At 33.4% G+C, this 19,769-nt stretch overlaps 1 protein-coding gene and 1 non-coding gene across 9 annotated transcripts in view; one reads left to right on the forward strand and one right to left on the reverse strand.

Moving 5' to 3' along the window:
* Positions 1 to 19,769, forward strand: part of Nrx-1 (neurexin 1) — a 529,026-nt gene that overhangs the window by 387,693 nt on the left and 121,564 nt on the right. For all 8 annotated transcript variants that reach the window (XR_012999218.1, XM_076370172.1, XM_076370173.1 and 5 more), the window contains 4 exons: positions 1,324 to 1,516; positions 13,635 to 13,826; positions 15,896 to 16,039; positions 16,718 to 16,935. Coding sequence is in view for 7 of the 8 variants with exons in the window: in XM_076370172.1 (XP_076226287.1) it covers positions 1,324 to 1,516; positions 13,635 to 13,826; positions 15,896 to 16,039; positions 16,718 to 16,935 (747 nt within the window). In the remaining variant the exon portion in view is untranslated. The remainder of the gene's footprint in view (positions 1 to 1,323; positions 1,517 to 13,634; positions 13,827 to 15,895; positions 16,040 to 16,717; positions 16,936 to 19,769) is intronic.
* On the reverse strand, positions 14,935 to 15,016 carry TRNAS-CGA (transfer RNA serine (anticodon CGA)). Its single transcript has one exon. It is a non-coding gene; the product is annotated as a tRNA-Ser (tRNA).

Below are 19,769 nucleotides of genomic sequence, written 5' to 3' on the forward strand. Positions count from 1 at the left end.
GATCCTATTAAAAATTACTCGTAGTGCAAAGAGTTAACTTTATTTAATAAAACTTTTCAACGGGGAACCTTTTCAACCAGCACATGCCGATTTTAATACTAAATTTACCACGACGGGTTAAGTGATCGGTTTTCAAATTTGACTAAATTTTTATGAAACAATAGTCTTATCACGCCTGAAGTGACCTCGTAGTGCAAAAGGTTAATATTGCATGTTCCGTCCGATGCGGAACAAAATGGTGAAAATCCTCAAAGGTTCGTTTACGACATGGACGTGCCAACAAAATTAGTTTCAGAATTAGCTTTTTTTGAGTCAATTTAGTTTTTGTTACGATGGACAATTTCACCCTAAATAATAGTAAAGTCATTTAGTCATTTCGCGTTTTACCAGACAATAGTTTTGGAATTTTTACTTCGTTCGTCCATACAAACGACCATATTGTAAACCGGGAATTTCCAAAGGATCGACTCGAATCTCGTTCGCAACAGTTCCTTCTGTCGAGAGTCAACCTGGAGGAAACTTCCAAGGTACCGTCGAATCTTCAAGGATCCACCGCACGTGGCCACTGCCCTCACCCTCGCACCAAGAGAGCTGGCCAAAGAGCGTCATTCAAAACGCCTCCGACTTTTTTAATTATGCGCTGATTGGAAATTCGAAAATACTCAATCAGCGCACTCGATGCGACCTGAAGGTGTCGTACAAAAACACCTCCAGGATCACACTCGAGACACATTCCGAAAAACACTTAGAGATACTACAAGTCCATCGTTCGGGGCACACACACTTCAGCTTCACACTCCGAAGAAGCATCTAGTTCGAAATTCGAGAATTCGTTCGTCACGAAACACATAACATAAAAACGGGTTCTCAATATCGTGAGAAACTGGTGGTCTGATCTTAATCATTCGGAGATCAGAATTGAAAGAGTCGGTTTCTGATTAAGTTTGGAAATCGAAGCGTTGCGATCATCAACGAGACCTAAAGTTAAAGCTGGGCCTTACAACCCCAGCCAAGGAATTTAATCTGCGTTTGGTGATTGTTCACGGACGTGCAATCTAACGAAATTGCCACGCTACCGAACGTAACATTGCAGTGAAGAATTTTGTATACCTTTCAAATGAAAATTATTATAGCAAATTAACATAGCTAATTTGATAATGATCTAATAAAAAGAATGCATTATTCGATAATTCATAAGTATATTAATTTTACTATAGTTTCATTAATATTTATTTCCTTGCGAATGAAACAACGTGCTAATTTGCAGGAAGAACAAAAAGTTTCAAAGCAAAAGAAGAATTTAAATTTCTTTTGTTACTGTAGCAAGACCTTTTCGCGTTCGAAATTTTCGGTGGTCATCTGTATCTTCACGTGGACCTTGGAAGCGATCCTGTAAAGGTGAAGGCATCGAAGCAACGAGTCGATGATGGCACATGGCACGATGTGGCCCTTCGCCGTGTGGAAAGGGATGGACGGGTCATCGTTGACGGTTCGACAGTGGAATTCCGTACACCAGGTAACAAACAATAACCACTATATGTTAAAAATACAAATTTATCAACCCTTTGAGGACGAGTGGCATGTTATTGGTCACGTTAGGTTTACGTATCTGTAAACAAAACAAGAAATCAAAGAATTTGGTTACGTAAACTACGTAAAGTAAATAAAATTTATGTTGTAAACAATAGAAGATCAATATATAGTTTTCTTATTTTCTAGAATTAAGAGTTCAATATCTAATTCTGTTTTCTATGAAAAAGACTTCTAATGCCTCTAAAAACCACCGTCCACAAATAGGTAAAGATTTCCATGATTCATAAGCATAAAATTCATTTAGTACTTATTTCTGTAATCAGTTCGAATCTCAAGAGAAGCCTCCGGGTTTTATGCAGTTATGAGAATTTTAAAAGTCTAAAATTGCGCAGAATTATCACAATGAAGGACATAAAATACCAAAATATACTGCTTTTTATAATATTAAAAAAACCATTTCCCATCGTAATTCTATTTTTCTAATTATATTTTTATGAACTTAAATTAGCATTAAGACCTATAGTCTATTCATGAGTCCTATATAATTACACTTCTTTTATCTAACACTTTGAATTGAAAATGGAGGTCACTTTAGCACCAATACAATAGTACGTGTACAAATAATAAAATCTATTCTGGGACTGAACATGTGGCACCCCATCGTTCGAATATCCTCGTTATTCCCTGCATATTTCTTTGGAGTTTCATGAGACACGCTATATATTACCTGACATACATTTTACCTTTACCAACGTTTACTTTGTTAACAAGTTACAATTATTTGTGTTTGCTCACCGATCTCTCGTCGTGTTTACGACAATTCGCAAGGTTCAACATATCCCCTAGAGAAGCCTCTAAATCTGTCTGCATGGCGACGTGAACGATGAAGAAGGAAAAACACGAGAGCTCAAAGAACCAGCCATTCATAATTTAGAGTTACACACTTGGGGGCACTTATCTGCAGTCATAGCTAACAGTTTCACGTGTAAAACGTAATCAATCTTCTCCTCTTTGTTTTTTATACATTCCTGTAGTTTTATTGTCACTCGGTCTCTACATTGGGTGATCCTCTTATTGCTTTATACGAAGTAGACACGAACAATAGAAGTTCATTTTATTTTTCGCCTTCGTCTTTCCGTGAAATTCACTGCAATGATTGAATTAGTGAAATCACTTTCTATCAGTTCTTCAAAAATAAAAGAGAACAATTGTCTAGATGTAAATGATATGGCAATTAATTTAAGTAACAATTTATTTTATAACAAAACTGACTCGTCATACATAGTCAAGAATAATAAATACTACGAGTATAACTAAACTACAAATTAAACACAAATCATCGTTGAATCTTTGAAAATGACGTGAGGTTGTTAAAAGAAAACTGTTTACAATTGTTTTTAAAAAAGTCATACCTTTTTGTAAATTAAGACTACTGAAACGCAAATTATCCGCTAGTAAATGTATTATACTTTTTATCTAAGGAGATATTAAACCTTGTGGTATACAGATTTCCCGTATAAAGAGTATAAAAATCAATTTTTAATCTATTGTACAAGAACTAATTACAGAACGAGACCTGTTTCACAAACAGTAATTACAGGACAACACCCGGGTATTACACCACAAATAATTAAAAACAAATCAAACGCAACTGATTTCAAAAGAAATATAATTAAACATTCAACAAATCCCTTTCCTCTACACATTCATCATTCTCTGCCGAAATACTGATTAATTTATCCAAATTGTTCCGTCCGACGCGGAACAAAACGACGAAAATCCTCGAAGGTTCGTTTATGATATGGACGTGCCAACAAATGTATTTTCGGGATTAGCTTCTTTCGAACTCAGTTTATTTATTTTAGTTACAAGGGGCAATTTCACCCTAAACCATGATAAACTCATTTAGTTAATCCGCGCATTTCCAGACAATAGTTTTGGAATTTTTCTTCATTCGTACAGACATTCGTACATTCAAGTTCAATGTTAAGTCCATCGTTCGGGACACACAGTCACGAAGTCACTCAATCGTTCGGAGTAACGATATTCTCAGATACTCAATCGTTCGGAGTAACGAGATATCATTCGTTCATTCAAACAGTAGTCAGTCCATCGTTCGGGACAACTACAACTAGTGATCTGATCTCAACCATTCGGAGATCAGAGTCGAATCAGTCGATTTCTGAAGAAATTTGTAAATCGACGCGTCGCGAGTATTAACGAGACCTAAAGTTAAAGCTGGGATTTACAACCCCAGCCGAGGAATTAAATCCGCGTTAGTATTCGTGTACGGGCGTGCAACTATCGAGGTTGCCACGCTGCGACGTCGCATTTTTCGGTACTTCGAGCCGGATCTACTACGTAACATTTGTTGGTCCTCCGAGCCGGATCTGTGACGGTACACAAATGATATATTAAACAGAAATAACACACAAATCAAAGGACAGGACATAATCATCGTATTTCATAATCACTCTATACCAAATCAAATAGCAACTGTGATTCGCCTCGAGTGCAAAGACTTAAAAGATATTCACGATCCGAAAGTCTCGTAAGTCAATCGAAACTCCACGCGGCAATCTCGAACTCATAACTTTCAGAAATTGATATCAGGGTAGGAAAGGAGCGGGAAAGAAACGAAGAATAAAAGTGCTGCCGAGTGGAGTATAGATTACAAGCGGAGGATCGTGGCTTTATTAAACCGATAAATAAATAGGAAGTCGGTAGTTTTCAGCGGCGAGCCTTTCATCGACTTCCCCGTTGACTGGGACAAATAATGGCTCCCGAATTCGCCACGAAAAGTCACTTTCCCCCGTTCACGCGCATTTTCGTCCCTACACTTTGTCTTCCATTCGAATTCTGTCGCCCGAACACTTTGTCTGCGCACGAGCACACCAGTTCGATACCAATGGCGTTAAATTCCTACGCCGAGTGATTTCCAGCGGCGCTTTTTATCCGGCGGCCATTTACGATACTGGAATTTACGGTTCCCCGGGAAATACACGTCCTACGACGTTTTATAGGTTTGACAACTTATTTTATATGAGTGCCAGACGAAACGAACGCGACTCGTACGGTGTCGAAAAAGTTTGAGCGCGATAAAGCGATGTCCGATTTTTGTGCTTAAGGTAGGAGATGTTAATTATGAGAAGTCAATTTTTTCCGAAAATATGGGGTTCCGAAATTTGTAAAGAATGTTACGCAATAAAAGTCCTGAATAAAAAATAAAAATATTGAAATTTTTCGACTTGAAATAATAGAAACGTATGTTGGGATCCGGGTGAATGACGTGAAATCCGATTCGTTAATAATAATTATATTTCGGCGTTTCAACGTATTCTCCAGATATAACACATCGAACAACGCGGAAACAGACAATTTCGGACAGGTCGCTAACCAATAGGGTTGAAAGAATAACTATATATTATCCTAGAGATTCCAATTCTTATATACTAAGCTTTTTGCTAAGGAGGGGATGTCGGTGACCCTTGGTACCTGATGACTCGTTATAAATGACTAGTCCTGGACGAGACATTTGTGTATTTTATCTAGGATTTTGGACTTGTGGAAAACATGCTGAATAAGATATTTTGGACGCGGCGGGTCTAGGACGCTTATCTATGGTGCGTCATTAGGTTGGTCATCCAACACGTATTAGATTTAATTGCGTTTCTAGGACTTTTTATACTATTTATCTAAATGAGGCTTACATAGCTTTCGCTGTTTCATATTTACTAAGAGTGAAGAATTGTACAGAATCACAATACAAGTTTCGTCATTTTTATGAATCATTATAAATCAATTGCTTTTAATATGCGGTCCTTCTAATATTAATTAAAAAAAGTAGGAATTTACAAAATACTTAGACTCGCATATATTATATACCTACAGATAATGTAAAAAGTGTTAATAGGCTAATACAAAGTGCCTGAGAAAACCAACTTTCAGCTTATTCCCTTAACGCCGGGCTTCGTATCTCGTACGAACCCCAATTTTTCATGTCGCTAACGTCGTTAAGAGATAGGAAGCTGTGTAATTATTTCCTTACCGTTTTTATACTGATATAATTCGAGACAAAAGTAATTTGCACATTATATTGACTTTAATAAGCAAATATTGTAATTACGTTCTCATAGTATGTTACATAAGAAAGTAACTTTTTCATTAGACATTCACTAACGTTATATGTTAATTTGTCTTTCTTTTAAATTTCCAAGTTTCAACACATTGCCCTTATATTTAAATGCACCAAATTTTACTCGAAAACTTTAATTAGTATAAAAAAGTAAAAAAAAGTCTTTTTTTAAAATTCGTCCTGAAAGGCATGAAGTATATTTGTGTCTTGACAGATCTTTAAAAAGGTTATGAATAAAATAACTTCATATTCAGTTCACCAAAAAGTTGTGATTTCTAGATCTTTGCTTTACAACTACAAAAATAATAAATACGTTAATACTAGAGATTCTTAAATAAATTAATTCATTCTTGTGTTTATTACAATAAATTGTTAGACGATTTGATGTACTCATATAATTATTATACAAAAATTAAAAACAAACCAATTGTTCTCTATAGTACAATTCGTATCAAGTTTCTAAATTTGTAAAAAGGTTTCTAATAAAAATCAGTAGGACGTTGTACGTAAATCTCAAACTATACAAGACATAAAAATTGTGCACTAAAACGAATTAGTAATGGAGTGTTGCTGGTGTCAGCGAGCAGTAAAAGGAACATACAACTTCATCGGGATTGTGTACCTAGTACATTCTGCCAGAACTTCCACGTATCCCCTCGTGGTCAGCCAAATTATACGGACAGTTAATTTGGCCGTGAAACTTGCCTTTGAAATCCAACCCTTCTGCAATTTCAGCCTCAAAATTGTGCTCCACTGTCTCAGCAAAACAAGCTTGCCCAAATTCTTGAACTGTGAACACTTCCTGCGAAGCAACAACGTCATTAACACGCTAAAAAGTTTCACGCAGATGATGCTAAACATGAAAACAGAAATTTTGTCTTACTATCATTAAACAGTTCTATATATAATTCGGCTTTCCTTTTCTTGTTCTCTTGCTTCGTGTGTAAACACGGAAAAATTTACTTTTAAACTAATAAACCTTCATTTGAAAATTATTTTTAAGTATGGAAAGAAACAATTACTATTTCCATTTCATTCTTAAACTTTTTTAACTGAAAAAATGTTGATCTAATGTCTTCGCAAAATTGATATGTGAAGCATATATAAATATATTAAAACATAAATAATTTGTTAAACTTTAATATGTTATATTCAATGGAATATTAAATTTTAATATGAAATATTAAATGTTACAGCAATATTAATTTTCAATACGTTATTATTAACGTTATCGATTATTTTCCAAACTTCCAACATAAACATTGACAAAGAATACAAACCTTTCTTGCAGTGATGTAACACTCAATTATATTTTTATCAAAGAATGTAAGCTATTTTAGTTACAATTTCCGGTTATTTTATGGTCGAAACACAATGGCCCATTCACCGCAAGATGCTAATCAACGATATAATTACACAAGAATAAACTTCGCAACATGTCAATCCAAACCGCGATTAAAGATAACCAAATAAAATTACTGCGTCACTATTCCATTTCTGAAAAAAAGAACAAAACTGCATTCACGCTCATGATTTCCCGCATTCTCATAAACCTAAACAGAAATTCCGTTAACCACGAAACGTGGATTACATCCTGATCCGAGAATAATTAAATTGAATCATATTTCACGAGATATCCGTCATCCATATTTCTACAAGAGGACCGTAATCTCCATTACATGAATCATTGAGGGCTTAAACCGCGATTAGAGATAAGCCATTAAAATAATTCACTCGTTCCGAAGCGGGAAAAATGCACAAGCTTCCCAGTGAAGCGGAAACCGCCATCGAACAGATAAGCAACAATACGCTGATAATTTCGCGTTCTATTATATTTGGACGCTAACACTTTAGAAGGGGTTTTTTCATTGACAGTCGTTGTTTTGTGTGATGCATAATGCAATTTTCGGAATTTTCATGTTCAATCAAGGATCGAATGAAACTATTAAAATGTTCAATTAGTTAGTATATTTAGTAACTTATATTATAGTAAATTTTCAGTTTCATAAAGCACATCGTTTTTCAGAACTTTTATCGATCGAATTGTAACGAGCCAGGGCTGCGAGCAGCGCGAGAGGCCGGGTAGAGGGTTTACACCCTGGTAATGTAGAGGCAGTTTGTTAGTAAGGTGCGCGGACGAACCCGATGTGAAATCAGGGAGTCACTAGGATTATACACGACGAGGATGAACCCACTCTGAAATTGGGAAGCGTCTAGGAATGGAGTCACGTGCAGACGAACCTGATGCGAAATCAGGAAGCTACAGAAGGGTGAAACTTCGTGGAGGAACTCAATGCGAAATTTGGGAGCCGCTAGGAAGTCAGATAAATTACAGGTGAACCCGATGCGAAATCGGGGACCTGTAGAATTTTCGTGGTCGAACCCAATGCGAAATTGGGGAGCCACTAGAGATCTTTTCTTTAGAAGTAAGTGCTGTCGCAAATGAACTTGATGTAAAATCAGAGAGTCGCTATTATTGTTAGTAGGCCTCGTAACACTATGTAATTATAATTATTTGATACAGTCCAATCGCTAGATTGGTATTTTCGATGATAATTAGGGGTCTTAGAGAATTACAACATTTTATAATATAACTCAATTATATACTGAAATTTTAATTGTGGTTACTAGAATGTTTAGTGTCACAATGAGTTTAAACGATTATAGAACTATTACCTAAGTTGCTCGGTGTTGAGGTATTAGCAATGCGGGGCCTGAGAACGGTCGAAAAGAATCGCCAAATAGTACTTTATTGGACTCACGGATTCTATAAGGTTAACCTGATTCGAAAAGGAATTTTAACCAGATCTCACTGGAATCTACTTGATCAACTTCTAACTTACGTGGACCGACGTAACAGCACATAAGTCTGTCTGAGTTCAAACCGATGAGAGTTAAAATTAGTGGGTGTATGTACTCCAAAAAATGAGTGGAAGTAGCTATATGACGCACTGTCCTGGTTACATATCAGTTGCTCTATTTCAAAGGAGTACAATTGTTTAAATGTAAAGTTAAAGAGGGTTAAAAGCATTCTCGGTACATAACAAAATTACAAAATTAATTCAAAATAGCAAAGAAATGAAAAATTGAAAGTTCAATAAATACCTTTTATTTACAAAATTTCAAATACATTCAATATTAACCCTTTGTACTCGAGAGCTGACTCTCAGTGACCACTAGATTTGATATAGTAAAATTATAGTCTTAGATATAACATTGTACTTTGTATAATGCACCCATATGTGTAATATTGGAACTAAATAGCTTGGTTTTTTAATTTACGTAATTTTTCTCATTAGTTGGTTTTCAAAAAATGTCGTTAGATTTCAAAGAATGTTGTTCACATCTCAGTGAAAAATGTTGAACATTTCTAGTGAAAAAATGTCGAATGCAGAGGGTGAAATTTTACATAAGGCACTAATTATACATCGAATATTAAAATAAAGTAGTACCCTAATTTATACTCGGTATAGATGATCTATTTTTATGTTGCAAATACTATCTCGTTCATCAATGATTTCATCAGAAAATAATGAATATTTATGCTCAGAAAAATTCCAAAATGTATCTACGTATGTACTGTGTCCGTACAATTTCCGGGCCCACCGGGAATCAATGATTAATCGGTCGGATTAATGTTTTTCCCCTCGTCCCGGAAAAAATTTATGGCCACTCGGCGCGGCTCCGAACGGCAGCAAACATTATTACAATAGCATTATCCTGGGCAATCGATCCGGACCGCCGCGCTCGCTGATCCTCGTGGAGATTTATATATAGATAGTCCGCGAGGCGAATTACGCGTAAAAGCATGCCTCGTGGCTGAAGTCGGTTACACACTGGCTTCTAGCTAGATCAGCGTATTTTCGAACAGATCCAGCATCATTATACTAGTCCATTTGACTTATGCTCGCGGGCACGTTTGTAACGCTTTGTAACAAGTCCAACAGTAGGTCCTCGGTAATTCCAATTTTTGTTTCCTTTGCTGTTTGAGCTTATTGAGGTTCATCGTAGAAATACTCGATTAGCAGAAAATCCTTGTAATTCCATAAAATTACGCTTATGCAATGTTTAATGAAATCATTGTCATTTAGTGAACAAATATTTCATAAGTTTGTGATACGTTACATTGAATTTCGTCGAACTATGCAATAAAAGATAGTTACAACTTATACAGAGATCTTTATACAAACATAATGAGAGATAACTCTTTTTTCCTTAATTGGACGATAACCTTGATACAATTCAATCTATAAAAAATGAATGAAACAATTACCACAATGGTATATCAGAATTAACTATTACTTTTCAAAAATTGGTACTGGAAACATAGTAAGTAGCAATAATTGTAATAAATATACGGGTCAAAAACACTCAAAAGTGGGAAATATTTATTCAAAAATGTAAACATGTTTAAAAGTGTGGATTCAAACATAAAAACGTAAATTAAATTCGTCGTTTCACTCGTTAAATGCTAAAGGAATTAAAGAACGAAGGAATTTTGTGGTTATGATATGATACGTTACAATGGAATTTTGAAGTTAGAAACACCTATCAAACACGAATTCATACAGTTTTACCTAAGTACGCGTTGCGCATTTATGTAGCAGAAGGAAAGGTTCCAAATTTTCTACGGAGCACAGTGCATCATACCAACCTCAGGGTCAGACATCTAATTAACGAAGGTCGACTGTAATCCAGCGATTACTTCTCGTGATACTACGTAGAATAAAGTTGTCCGGTATAAATTTTATCTTGAAAATTATGGTTACCAGGCGAGCGCGCGGCCGCGCGCGAAATCAAGCGTCCCAGCTCCTAAAATCCTCGCGGAGCTTCCGCACTCTTGTCGGCGGTAACAATTTCCAAAGAAAAAGAGCTTCTCATCGTCTAAAGAGCTCCCCCTTCGTCGACTATAATCTCTTTTACCCTTTTGCCTCTATGTCCTTCACTATTTCTATGCTTTCGTGGTTCGTTCAATGCTGTCTTCCGTCCATTTTCCCTGTTGCGTCACTTGCTCGAGAAAAATAAGATTTACCTTACGAGCGAATTACTTTTTCTCCCTGAGATGCCGTATTCTCTTGGGACATAAATGTTTCTTGCGATTATTTCTGGCTTTTTAAGTTTAATGGTTTCAGACGTATTACTCGACCGATGCTAATGTGTTTTTAAATATATTCTTACTATTTTCGTTTTGTTTTTCATTAATTTCTGAGGGAAATGAAATCTACATACGGTTTACGGCATTGTATGATTATTTTATTATATTTAAAGGCGGGTATAAACATTGTTCAGCGTTTATTATCAATACTTTAGTTTTATTCATTCATAAATTATTAGCTGTTGTTCGTAATGGTTGATTATAATAACTATGTGTCTCCATTTCTATGTTGAATCAAAGTAAGTATATTCAGGGTCATTAATGATCCTACACTCTGAAGATTAATTTATAAAAATAGGATGCGAACAAAACTTTAAAAGTTCGAAAGTATTAAACTTTGAAAGTTTCAAAGTTTGCAAGCTTAAAAGTTTAAAGATGAAGAAAATTGTAAATTCCAAAATTTATATATCACAAGCTTTAGAAATTCAGGAATTTGAAAATGTAAAATGATTAATTTTTTTTGTTAAATCGCTACTTTACTAGAAATCCACGATATACCTATCCTTGGACGTTCCAGACGTATCTTCCCTTAAATACAAAAATAAAACTCTGTAATTCCTTTTCTTCCTAAACTCCTCGAATATCATTATAAAAGTGTGCTCGTCTCAGGTCCGCTCTAAATATTTCAAACAATTATTCTCAGGGATCTTAGATCGGACAATGGTTACGTTACGGAACAGAGTTCCGTTTTCAAGGAGCAACGAAGTACCGGAAATAAACGTTCTAGCATCTCTGTTGTTATCTTCGCATATATACCGTTGAAATACGCGGTCTCTTGCCTTGTGAAATAACGCCGTTCCGGTCGGCACTCTCAAAAAGATTACGAAACGATTAGGCACGCTCACTGGAAAGGGTTGCGCGAAGAGGGACCATTATTTTCATCAGGCACGTCATCCCCGAACGCAGGAGGGTAATTCGAGCACCGCTGCTGAATTTTCCCGCGTCCCTTGCACCGTCGCTATCGCTGCCGTCGCTACTACCGCCGCCATTCCCGTTTCACGAGAGCGAAATTTAGTTTTGTACTGAAAAAATTGCAGAGGATAATAGACTTTAAGCGACTCCCGCGACTTTTTAATTAACGTTGAATAACGAGTCTCATCAACGTCCTCTGAGCGCGTACGTCGAATAATTACCGATAGTTTGACCGTTCTCCCCTTGGACCAATTTCACTGCGAGTCAAAGCCCAATTGCGCAAACGAGAAAACTGGAATTTTTGTGAACGCAAAAGAATGTAAAAGTTGCATGCCCTGTTGAGCATGTCCGAAATAAATAATTGGCACTGATGATGATCGTCAAATGAAGTATAGGCTAAATTGGAATGTAGCTGTTAGAATTTATCAGATCACTTTTGTGTTAAAAAAGTGTTTCTCGTGAGTATTGTATCGGTAAGCTTAGTATCGTTGATAATTAAACTATATCGGGAATGAAAAGCTGATGTACTATCTTTTAAATATAGGATTTAGATAAAACTAATTAACTTGATTGATTAATTTCCTACCTGTAATAAATAATTGAAAGGGACAATATTTCCAGTATTATTTATATCGAGAATCACTGAAAGTTTAATGAATATCTCGAAGGTTGCCACTCTTTCAAACCATGCCTTGATAATACTTTACTCAATACACTTTCGACTAGCAAAATTAAATATTACACATTACAATGAAAAATTCAAGTGACATTAATATCTCTATGAAGAACCAAAATATTAGCAAAATAATGATTACATCACACACCTCAATCTATAACTACTTTGAAACAATTTTGTATATAATAATTTATACATAATCGAATCAAGTAAATTTACTTGGCCCACCCTCTATGTCTGCATAAATAAAGGGTCATTAAAAATACATCAAATGCATTGGTGAATGGTAGAATTGTATCGAATTTCATGCGTCACGAATCGTTCACAACGCGGTCGAACGCGTACAAATAACGTGAGCATCGATTTATCATCCAGCATTCTGCATTTGTCACTGAAACGTCCCGATATCGCTTACGAAACTCGATTAGGAGCAAAGAAGAGTGAAGGGAAGAGTAAAAAGAAAAAAGTGGCGTGACAAGAGGGCAGAGGTATTCGTTATACTCGTAGATAAGCTTCATTGCATTTGATCTATGTCGAGTGCTGGAAAACTACGGTCAGAGGAATGACACTTTCATCTCTCGACAAAAGGATCTCAAAAGTTAGTAGTTGATACGATTGTTCCACTACGTCGCCGTAGATCCTACTTCATTAGCATCCCCTGGTATCCATTTTGGGATTATTTTCGTCACGATGAACTCTACACTCTCCATCCAATTCTTCCTTTCTTGAATTTGTTAATCATCGAATAATAAAACGCTATCACTTAAAACATTCGGTTTATTTATTTAACAAGAAGAAAATTTGTATTTTTTAATAGAAGAAATACAAATGAAATTCTATATATTCCCCGATAATATATTACATTTATTAATCTACATTTATTTAGAAGTATCTCTTTAATGTGCTTTATATTTTTATATTGAAAACTGATTAAAATTTTTAAAATTTTGATACTTTATTTTTTATCCAGAAAATTACAATAGAAATCGACACGTATTATAAATATATTGATAAAATAAAAGTGACACAATTTTATTCTAATACTTTTCAAGATGAAGTTACTAAATTTTATGTGAAATAATTAAGGAATTCTTATGGAATATATATTTTTACATTTAAAACCGGGTTTACATCATTTAAAAAATAGATGTTTAATTGGATAATTGTATAAAAGGAATTTTTGTAGAGCACGAAATAATGATTAAATGAATTTTCTATTTAAGGCGACTCAACCCAACTAGATCTGGATGGATTGCTCTACATCGGTGGTGTAGGAGCACCCTTTGCACCTCTAACAATACCTCCAGTTCTGTGGACAGGTGCCCTGAGACAGGGTTATGTCGGTTGCATGAGAGAGCTTGTCATAAACGGCCAACCGATCGATATAGCTGGATACGCTCAACAACAAGACTCCGGTAAGGAAATATGAAAAATTTTAAAGTGACAATTGAAATAAAAATTCTTCATAAATTCCAAAGATTCCTTTAAAGCAGATATTTATTATTCGTAAATAAGTTTAATAAATTATATCTATCAGTTCAACAGAAAATAGTATCAATTTTGTAAAATTATTATATATTTTTGTTATTATGGATTTATAAAAGATATAATGAAGAATTAAAAGATATTTAGGTACCTAATGGCGGTCAATGAATGTAATAAAACATTTCATATTTTTATTTCAATGTATCTTTGGGAGATAGTATAAAATACTTTCAAATGATTTTGAAATAAAAATGTAAAAAGATATGGAAACAAATTAAATCATTTTTATCATTTTACATTCTGAATAATTCACTAAAAATTAGCCTGAAATCAAAATTCTATGTTAATGTTTAAACAATTTAGAAAATTTCTATTCTTCTGAAATGGACTTTACATTTAACTCTTATACAGTTAAATGTATGCAGAAATAGATAATGCTCTTATATTCCTTCTACTAGTTCATTAATGTCTATAATTAGCAATAGTCTGCATGTAAATCACAAAACATTAACATAAGTATATGTTAATGAACGTACGAATGTACGAATATCCTGTTCACCAGAATTATTGTTTAATACATCGTAGGTTACAAAACATGCCCTATTTGCTATAATACAATAGAATAGGTTATTGAATGTATTATATCAATTTACTGAATACTCAACGGGTTCAAAATTACAATTAAAATGGAATAACAGAGCCGAAGCAGTAACGTTAACGCGAAGCTGCTTAACGGCAGTTTATAAATCAATTTATATACACAGTTACTTTAAATTATTTAATTTTTATAGGAAATTATACATTAAATGAATCGTTCATTCGGGATAAAAGTGTATACTGAAATATTGCATTAAAAATGTCATTCAAAAGTAGTAATATATATCATAACATAAAGTCATGAACTTATATGCTGACAGTAGTAATATTATATTTTGTTTTATTTATAATAATAGTTAATGATAATGCGAAATATGTTTAAACACACTCAAAGCTAAAAATCAATTCAAAGTATAAATATCAGAAGAAAAAAAAATTGTTCGCTGTGGACAGGATTCGAACCTGTGCGGGCAGAACCCATCAGATTTCGAGTCTGACTCCTTAACCTCTCGGACACCACAGCTTGTGGAAAATGACTGTTCTAAAATGTACTTGTATAAGTTTCAAAGATTTTACTTAAATAATTCTTTTTCGTATTATATTAATTTATGAATTATTATATTAATTTTTACAATAATAATAAAAAAATATCAAACAATAATTTCAACAAACGAAAAATATGAAATATTTATAGTACCCAAGTGTTCGAAGTAATTTTCAATGACATCGTTCATATCCATTTAGTTATTTGTCATCTTACTAAACAAACTATTAACAAACAAGTTGTATAAAGAATTTTCAAGCAATTACAAAAGAAATTATGTATTGCTAACTTGTTCGAAAATAGTAGGCAGAAATAAAGAAACAATTTCTTATATATAATAAATATTTTATTGTTATTACCAAATTTATTAGAAAAAAAATTACTCAAATGTATTACACAATTTCTACGCAATATAAAAATAAAATCTAAGAAATTTTAATTGAAAAACGTTAATTATGCAAGTTTAATGAAATATTGCAATAATCACAAATAGTCTTGAAATATTTAAGCAAATGAAAATTCTTGTAAATGATAAGATTAAAAAGTAAACGAAAATTTATTATTATTATTACTATACATACATAATTTATTGCGTTTTAACCTTTCATTAATGTTTAAAAAATTCGAATACATAACATTCACAATGCAAGATTATTCACTAATTTTGTTACTCTCATTCCCTTGGATGCAATTTTACATGACGAAATGCATGAAATCTGTTTACCACAAACTGAAATGTTTTTCTCTAGAGGGCTACAGATTTTTGCACAAGGAATTCGGCCCTGAAAGGATGAAAGACTTGAACCGGAAACACTTGTCACTGTCCACGTAATTTCGTTTCTCTGGACAATTTTGCAGGCGCTGTCAGACCAGCTTGTCATTCTCAACCATCCCACTGCCCTTCAGAACCTTGCATGCACGGCGGCCATTGTCTCGAGGGGTGGAACAGGTTTCACTGCGATTGCACAGGAACACCCTACACAGGTCCTACATGCGGAAAAGGTAAGACCGGATTCTCCTTCTGTTCCTGTTTTATAGAATTTTCTAGCTGATCGAATCCTTACTTTATTTTATTTACTTTTCATTTTCTCCGATATAATTTATAATTTGTTGAATATTCGGTACATTAATTTAATAATTTAGTGTTATAACTTGTAAACGTATTCCTAATGTCTTATTAAGTATTAGTCCATACTTTTAGGTTGAATAGGTTTCCTCATCGATTACTGATATTCTAATTAATTAGATTAAGTCACTGGAATGTTTCTCGCAGTTTTCTGGAAATAGCTTTAAAGTATAAAGTAACAGTTAGAAGATTTGAGTGATCTAATATTTTCTTTTTGTATCTTGCAGCAGCTGTTCTATTGTTCTATGGATTGATTCACAAGATGTAGTCAATACATAATAGATGTTATGATAAATGTATGCATTGAAATATGCACCTTTTGAGCATATGTTACTAACTTATTTAAACAGAAATAAATTTAAACTATTGAATATTAATTAGTTCGCTAATTTTTAATCGTATTTATTAATCTAATTACGAAGTTTCTTTTAAAAAATTCTTTTGTTTACAGTACAAGTTAAACAATATGTTTACATGTATCTTTAAAATATAACAATTTTCTGAAAATTTAATGAACCAGAACTAATATACCCAAATTATTTTAACTTTTTCAGATGCATCCACATTGCATTTGAATGGCACGCAGCAAATGACGGCGCTTATGCCAGAAGATTCGAAAACGCAAGCTGAAGAAATTTCTGTACGTTTCAAAACCACAAAACCACGTGGACTGCTTCTGTCAACGAGTTTAGAAAACAGTCCTGACAGATTACAAATCTATCTCGACGAGGGTAAAGCGAAAATGCTGATCCACGTCGGTGATAAAGAAAAGGTGAGTCCAAAAATAGCATGATAAATATTAAATACCAATTTAATAAATCAATTTATTCAAATTCAAATAAAGAGTATTTGTCAAAATTATTATTATATGCTGCATACTGAAACATTTGTAAATATTATAAACCACGTTATAATACCTACATAAAAAATCTGAAACAGATATTCATCAGATTATCTACATTAACTAAAAAATATATCTGGAAATATTTAAAAAAGAAGTGGTTAAAAGATTTATTCACAATAATATAAACTCTCAGTTCAAAAGGCGATTGTATTTATGATATCGAGAGAAAATATTATTACTTCTCCTTGACACCTACAATATTTATTAACCAAATTCCTCTTAAGCTTTGCATACACGTGGAAAGTGTGATTACAAAATAATAATACGAGTACAGAAAATGAGAAAACATCGTGCACATTATTCTGGGATTCCATTTAAATAACGGGATTATTTCGGCCCACGGGAGGCGACATTTAAACCCAATCAGAGAGAAGCCGGCAGCGCTGTTCAACACTGATACCCATAAAATATTTAAATAACCGTGGTAACGAGACCGAACGAAAAAAAGACCGGTGATCATATCGTATGAAATAATTCCAGGATCAACACTTTTTCTATGAGGATTAGCATCACGTTGTCCGAAACTAATCGCAAGAGTATTATCCTGGACTTCCCGTAACATGATAGTGCATGAAAATTTCGACGACCTTGCACACCGGGTGACCATAATTCATCGACCCGGTCGGGTCGTTTCTTCTGTGACAGAATAAATTGGCTGTAAAAATTCAAATTGAACGAAAATAGAGGCAACCGACGGAGTCCCGTATAGTTGTAATTCATGGAGGATCTTGGAATTCCAGTTCTTTAATGGAAAGTACGTGCGGAAGACGCGTGGAACGTTGCTTCGGTGTATATAACACCGTTTGACCGGCTAAAGAATAATGTTCGCCTAATACATCACCGTGACGGAATTTCAATATTCAATCTTTACAACTTGTTCTTCGGGTACATTTTTGGTAGACGGATCTACCTTTTAAAAAATTGAACTGATATTTTGATAACCACAACTGAGATGCTGTAAATATATAATCATTAGTTTTTGATTTATTTAATTGTATAAAACTAAAATAAATTTCGTTAAGTTATTAAAATCTTTACAATTATAAAAATTGCTTATGTTGATGAAAAATTCAGTTCTACTCTTTTTAATATTAAAAATAATTTAGGAAATTAAAATGTATAAAATATATGAAATTCTCTGTACAAAATTAAAATATGTAAAATAATTAAATTAAAAATTAAATTCTCTTTCGGATATTGAAATATCTAAAATACATTAAATTCTCTTTGCAAAGTTAGAATATGTAAATTACAATAAAGATATTGGTAAGAGAATATATTTAGCTGTTTGTTTTTTAAAGTCTGTATTCTGATGGAAAGTTTTAGTACTTTGAATTGCCAAGTGCCTTAAACAGTCAATGGGAAGTTAAAACGCTTGGCAGTCGTTGCATCCATCAATACAGCTACCTCTTTACTTCGTTTTACTCACATCCTACGTATATACTGTTTCGTTATACATACATTTTAGCGTTATGTAAACTGAAATCATGATACAATTTGTTTCTATACGGTGGAACAACATTGCACGCTTTAGAAACTCGCATGCTTATTGATCAAAAGTTAATAATTTAGGAGCATAATTCATAGTACTTATAAATATTTTGTAAAGAATCGAATAATTTCAATTTTATTGGAGGTAATATGAAAAGTTCAATGTTATAGAATAAATTGTTCATAATTGTTTTTATCATTAACCACTTTTATAGTCACTTCATATTCAACATAACTTCAACGAAACTTAGTTGCACAAACGTTGCACTGGATCTTTCCTATATTTTAATACTTTCATTTTTATATTTATCATTAATATAATACTTGTATTGTTAATATCTCTCTACATTTTGATTTTCTCTTATCGGTACCGTTTTATAAAATTGTATGCTCATGAAATAATAAATATACACATATATTATGCTTTATACAGTCAAATGGCACGTGAATTATCGCAATATCTTGTATTAGCAATTTAGTTACAACGTTTGAAGGTAGCCATGCACTTGGTGGAAATTAATGCTTTCCCAACGTACCCATCAAATTGGTTTCAGTTTGATATGAGGAATTCATAATTGAACCTGACCGAAAAATGTCGAATAAACGCGCTCCGTGATCGTAGAAACAATTTTCCACAGAAAATTTATGCAGTATTAATTCCCTTCAAAATAATACCTTATTTTATTAATTACAATTACCATAATTACAAATTTCATTATAATAACAACACATTATAATAACAATTTTATTAATTGTAATTACCATAATCCGAATTTCCATTAGAGTAATCAATAATCCTTCACGTTATCATTTATGAAATTTTGTTAATATATAACTCACTGAGCAATTTCAAAATATTTTTGTTATTCCGTAGTTAAAAATTAAATATCAGTACAACAGCAGTACTACAATACATAAAATTTAATTTTTAATCGTTAATGCTATTTAATAGTCCCTAGTATATTAGCATAAAGTAACTATTATCCACTCAACAATTCCAATAATCTAAAATATGCAATTTGACATATAAACATTAAATGTTCTTTACTGGCCTCAAATATTTATTGCGTTTTCTGTCAAGCACGAGAGTTGAAAAGCATTCAAATAACTTCTTTTGTAAAACAGATGCAAACTGTATTAAACGTTCTGTTCTCATTTTTCGTTCTTATTACTTACCCCTTTACAAACTTTTGATCGGTATGTACACAGAC

The sequence above is a fragment of the Nomia melanderi genome, chromosome 8 (assembly GCF_051020985.1).
Source record: "Nomia melanderi isolate GNS246 chromosome 8, iyNomMela1, whole genome shotgun sequence".
Taxonomy (NCBI): Eukaryota; Metazoa; Arthropoda; class Insecta; order Hymenoptera; family Halictidae; genus Nomia; species Nomia melanderi.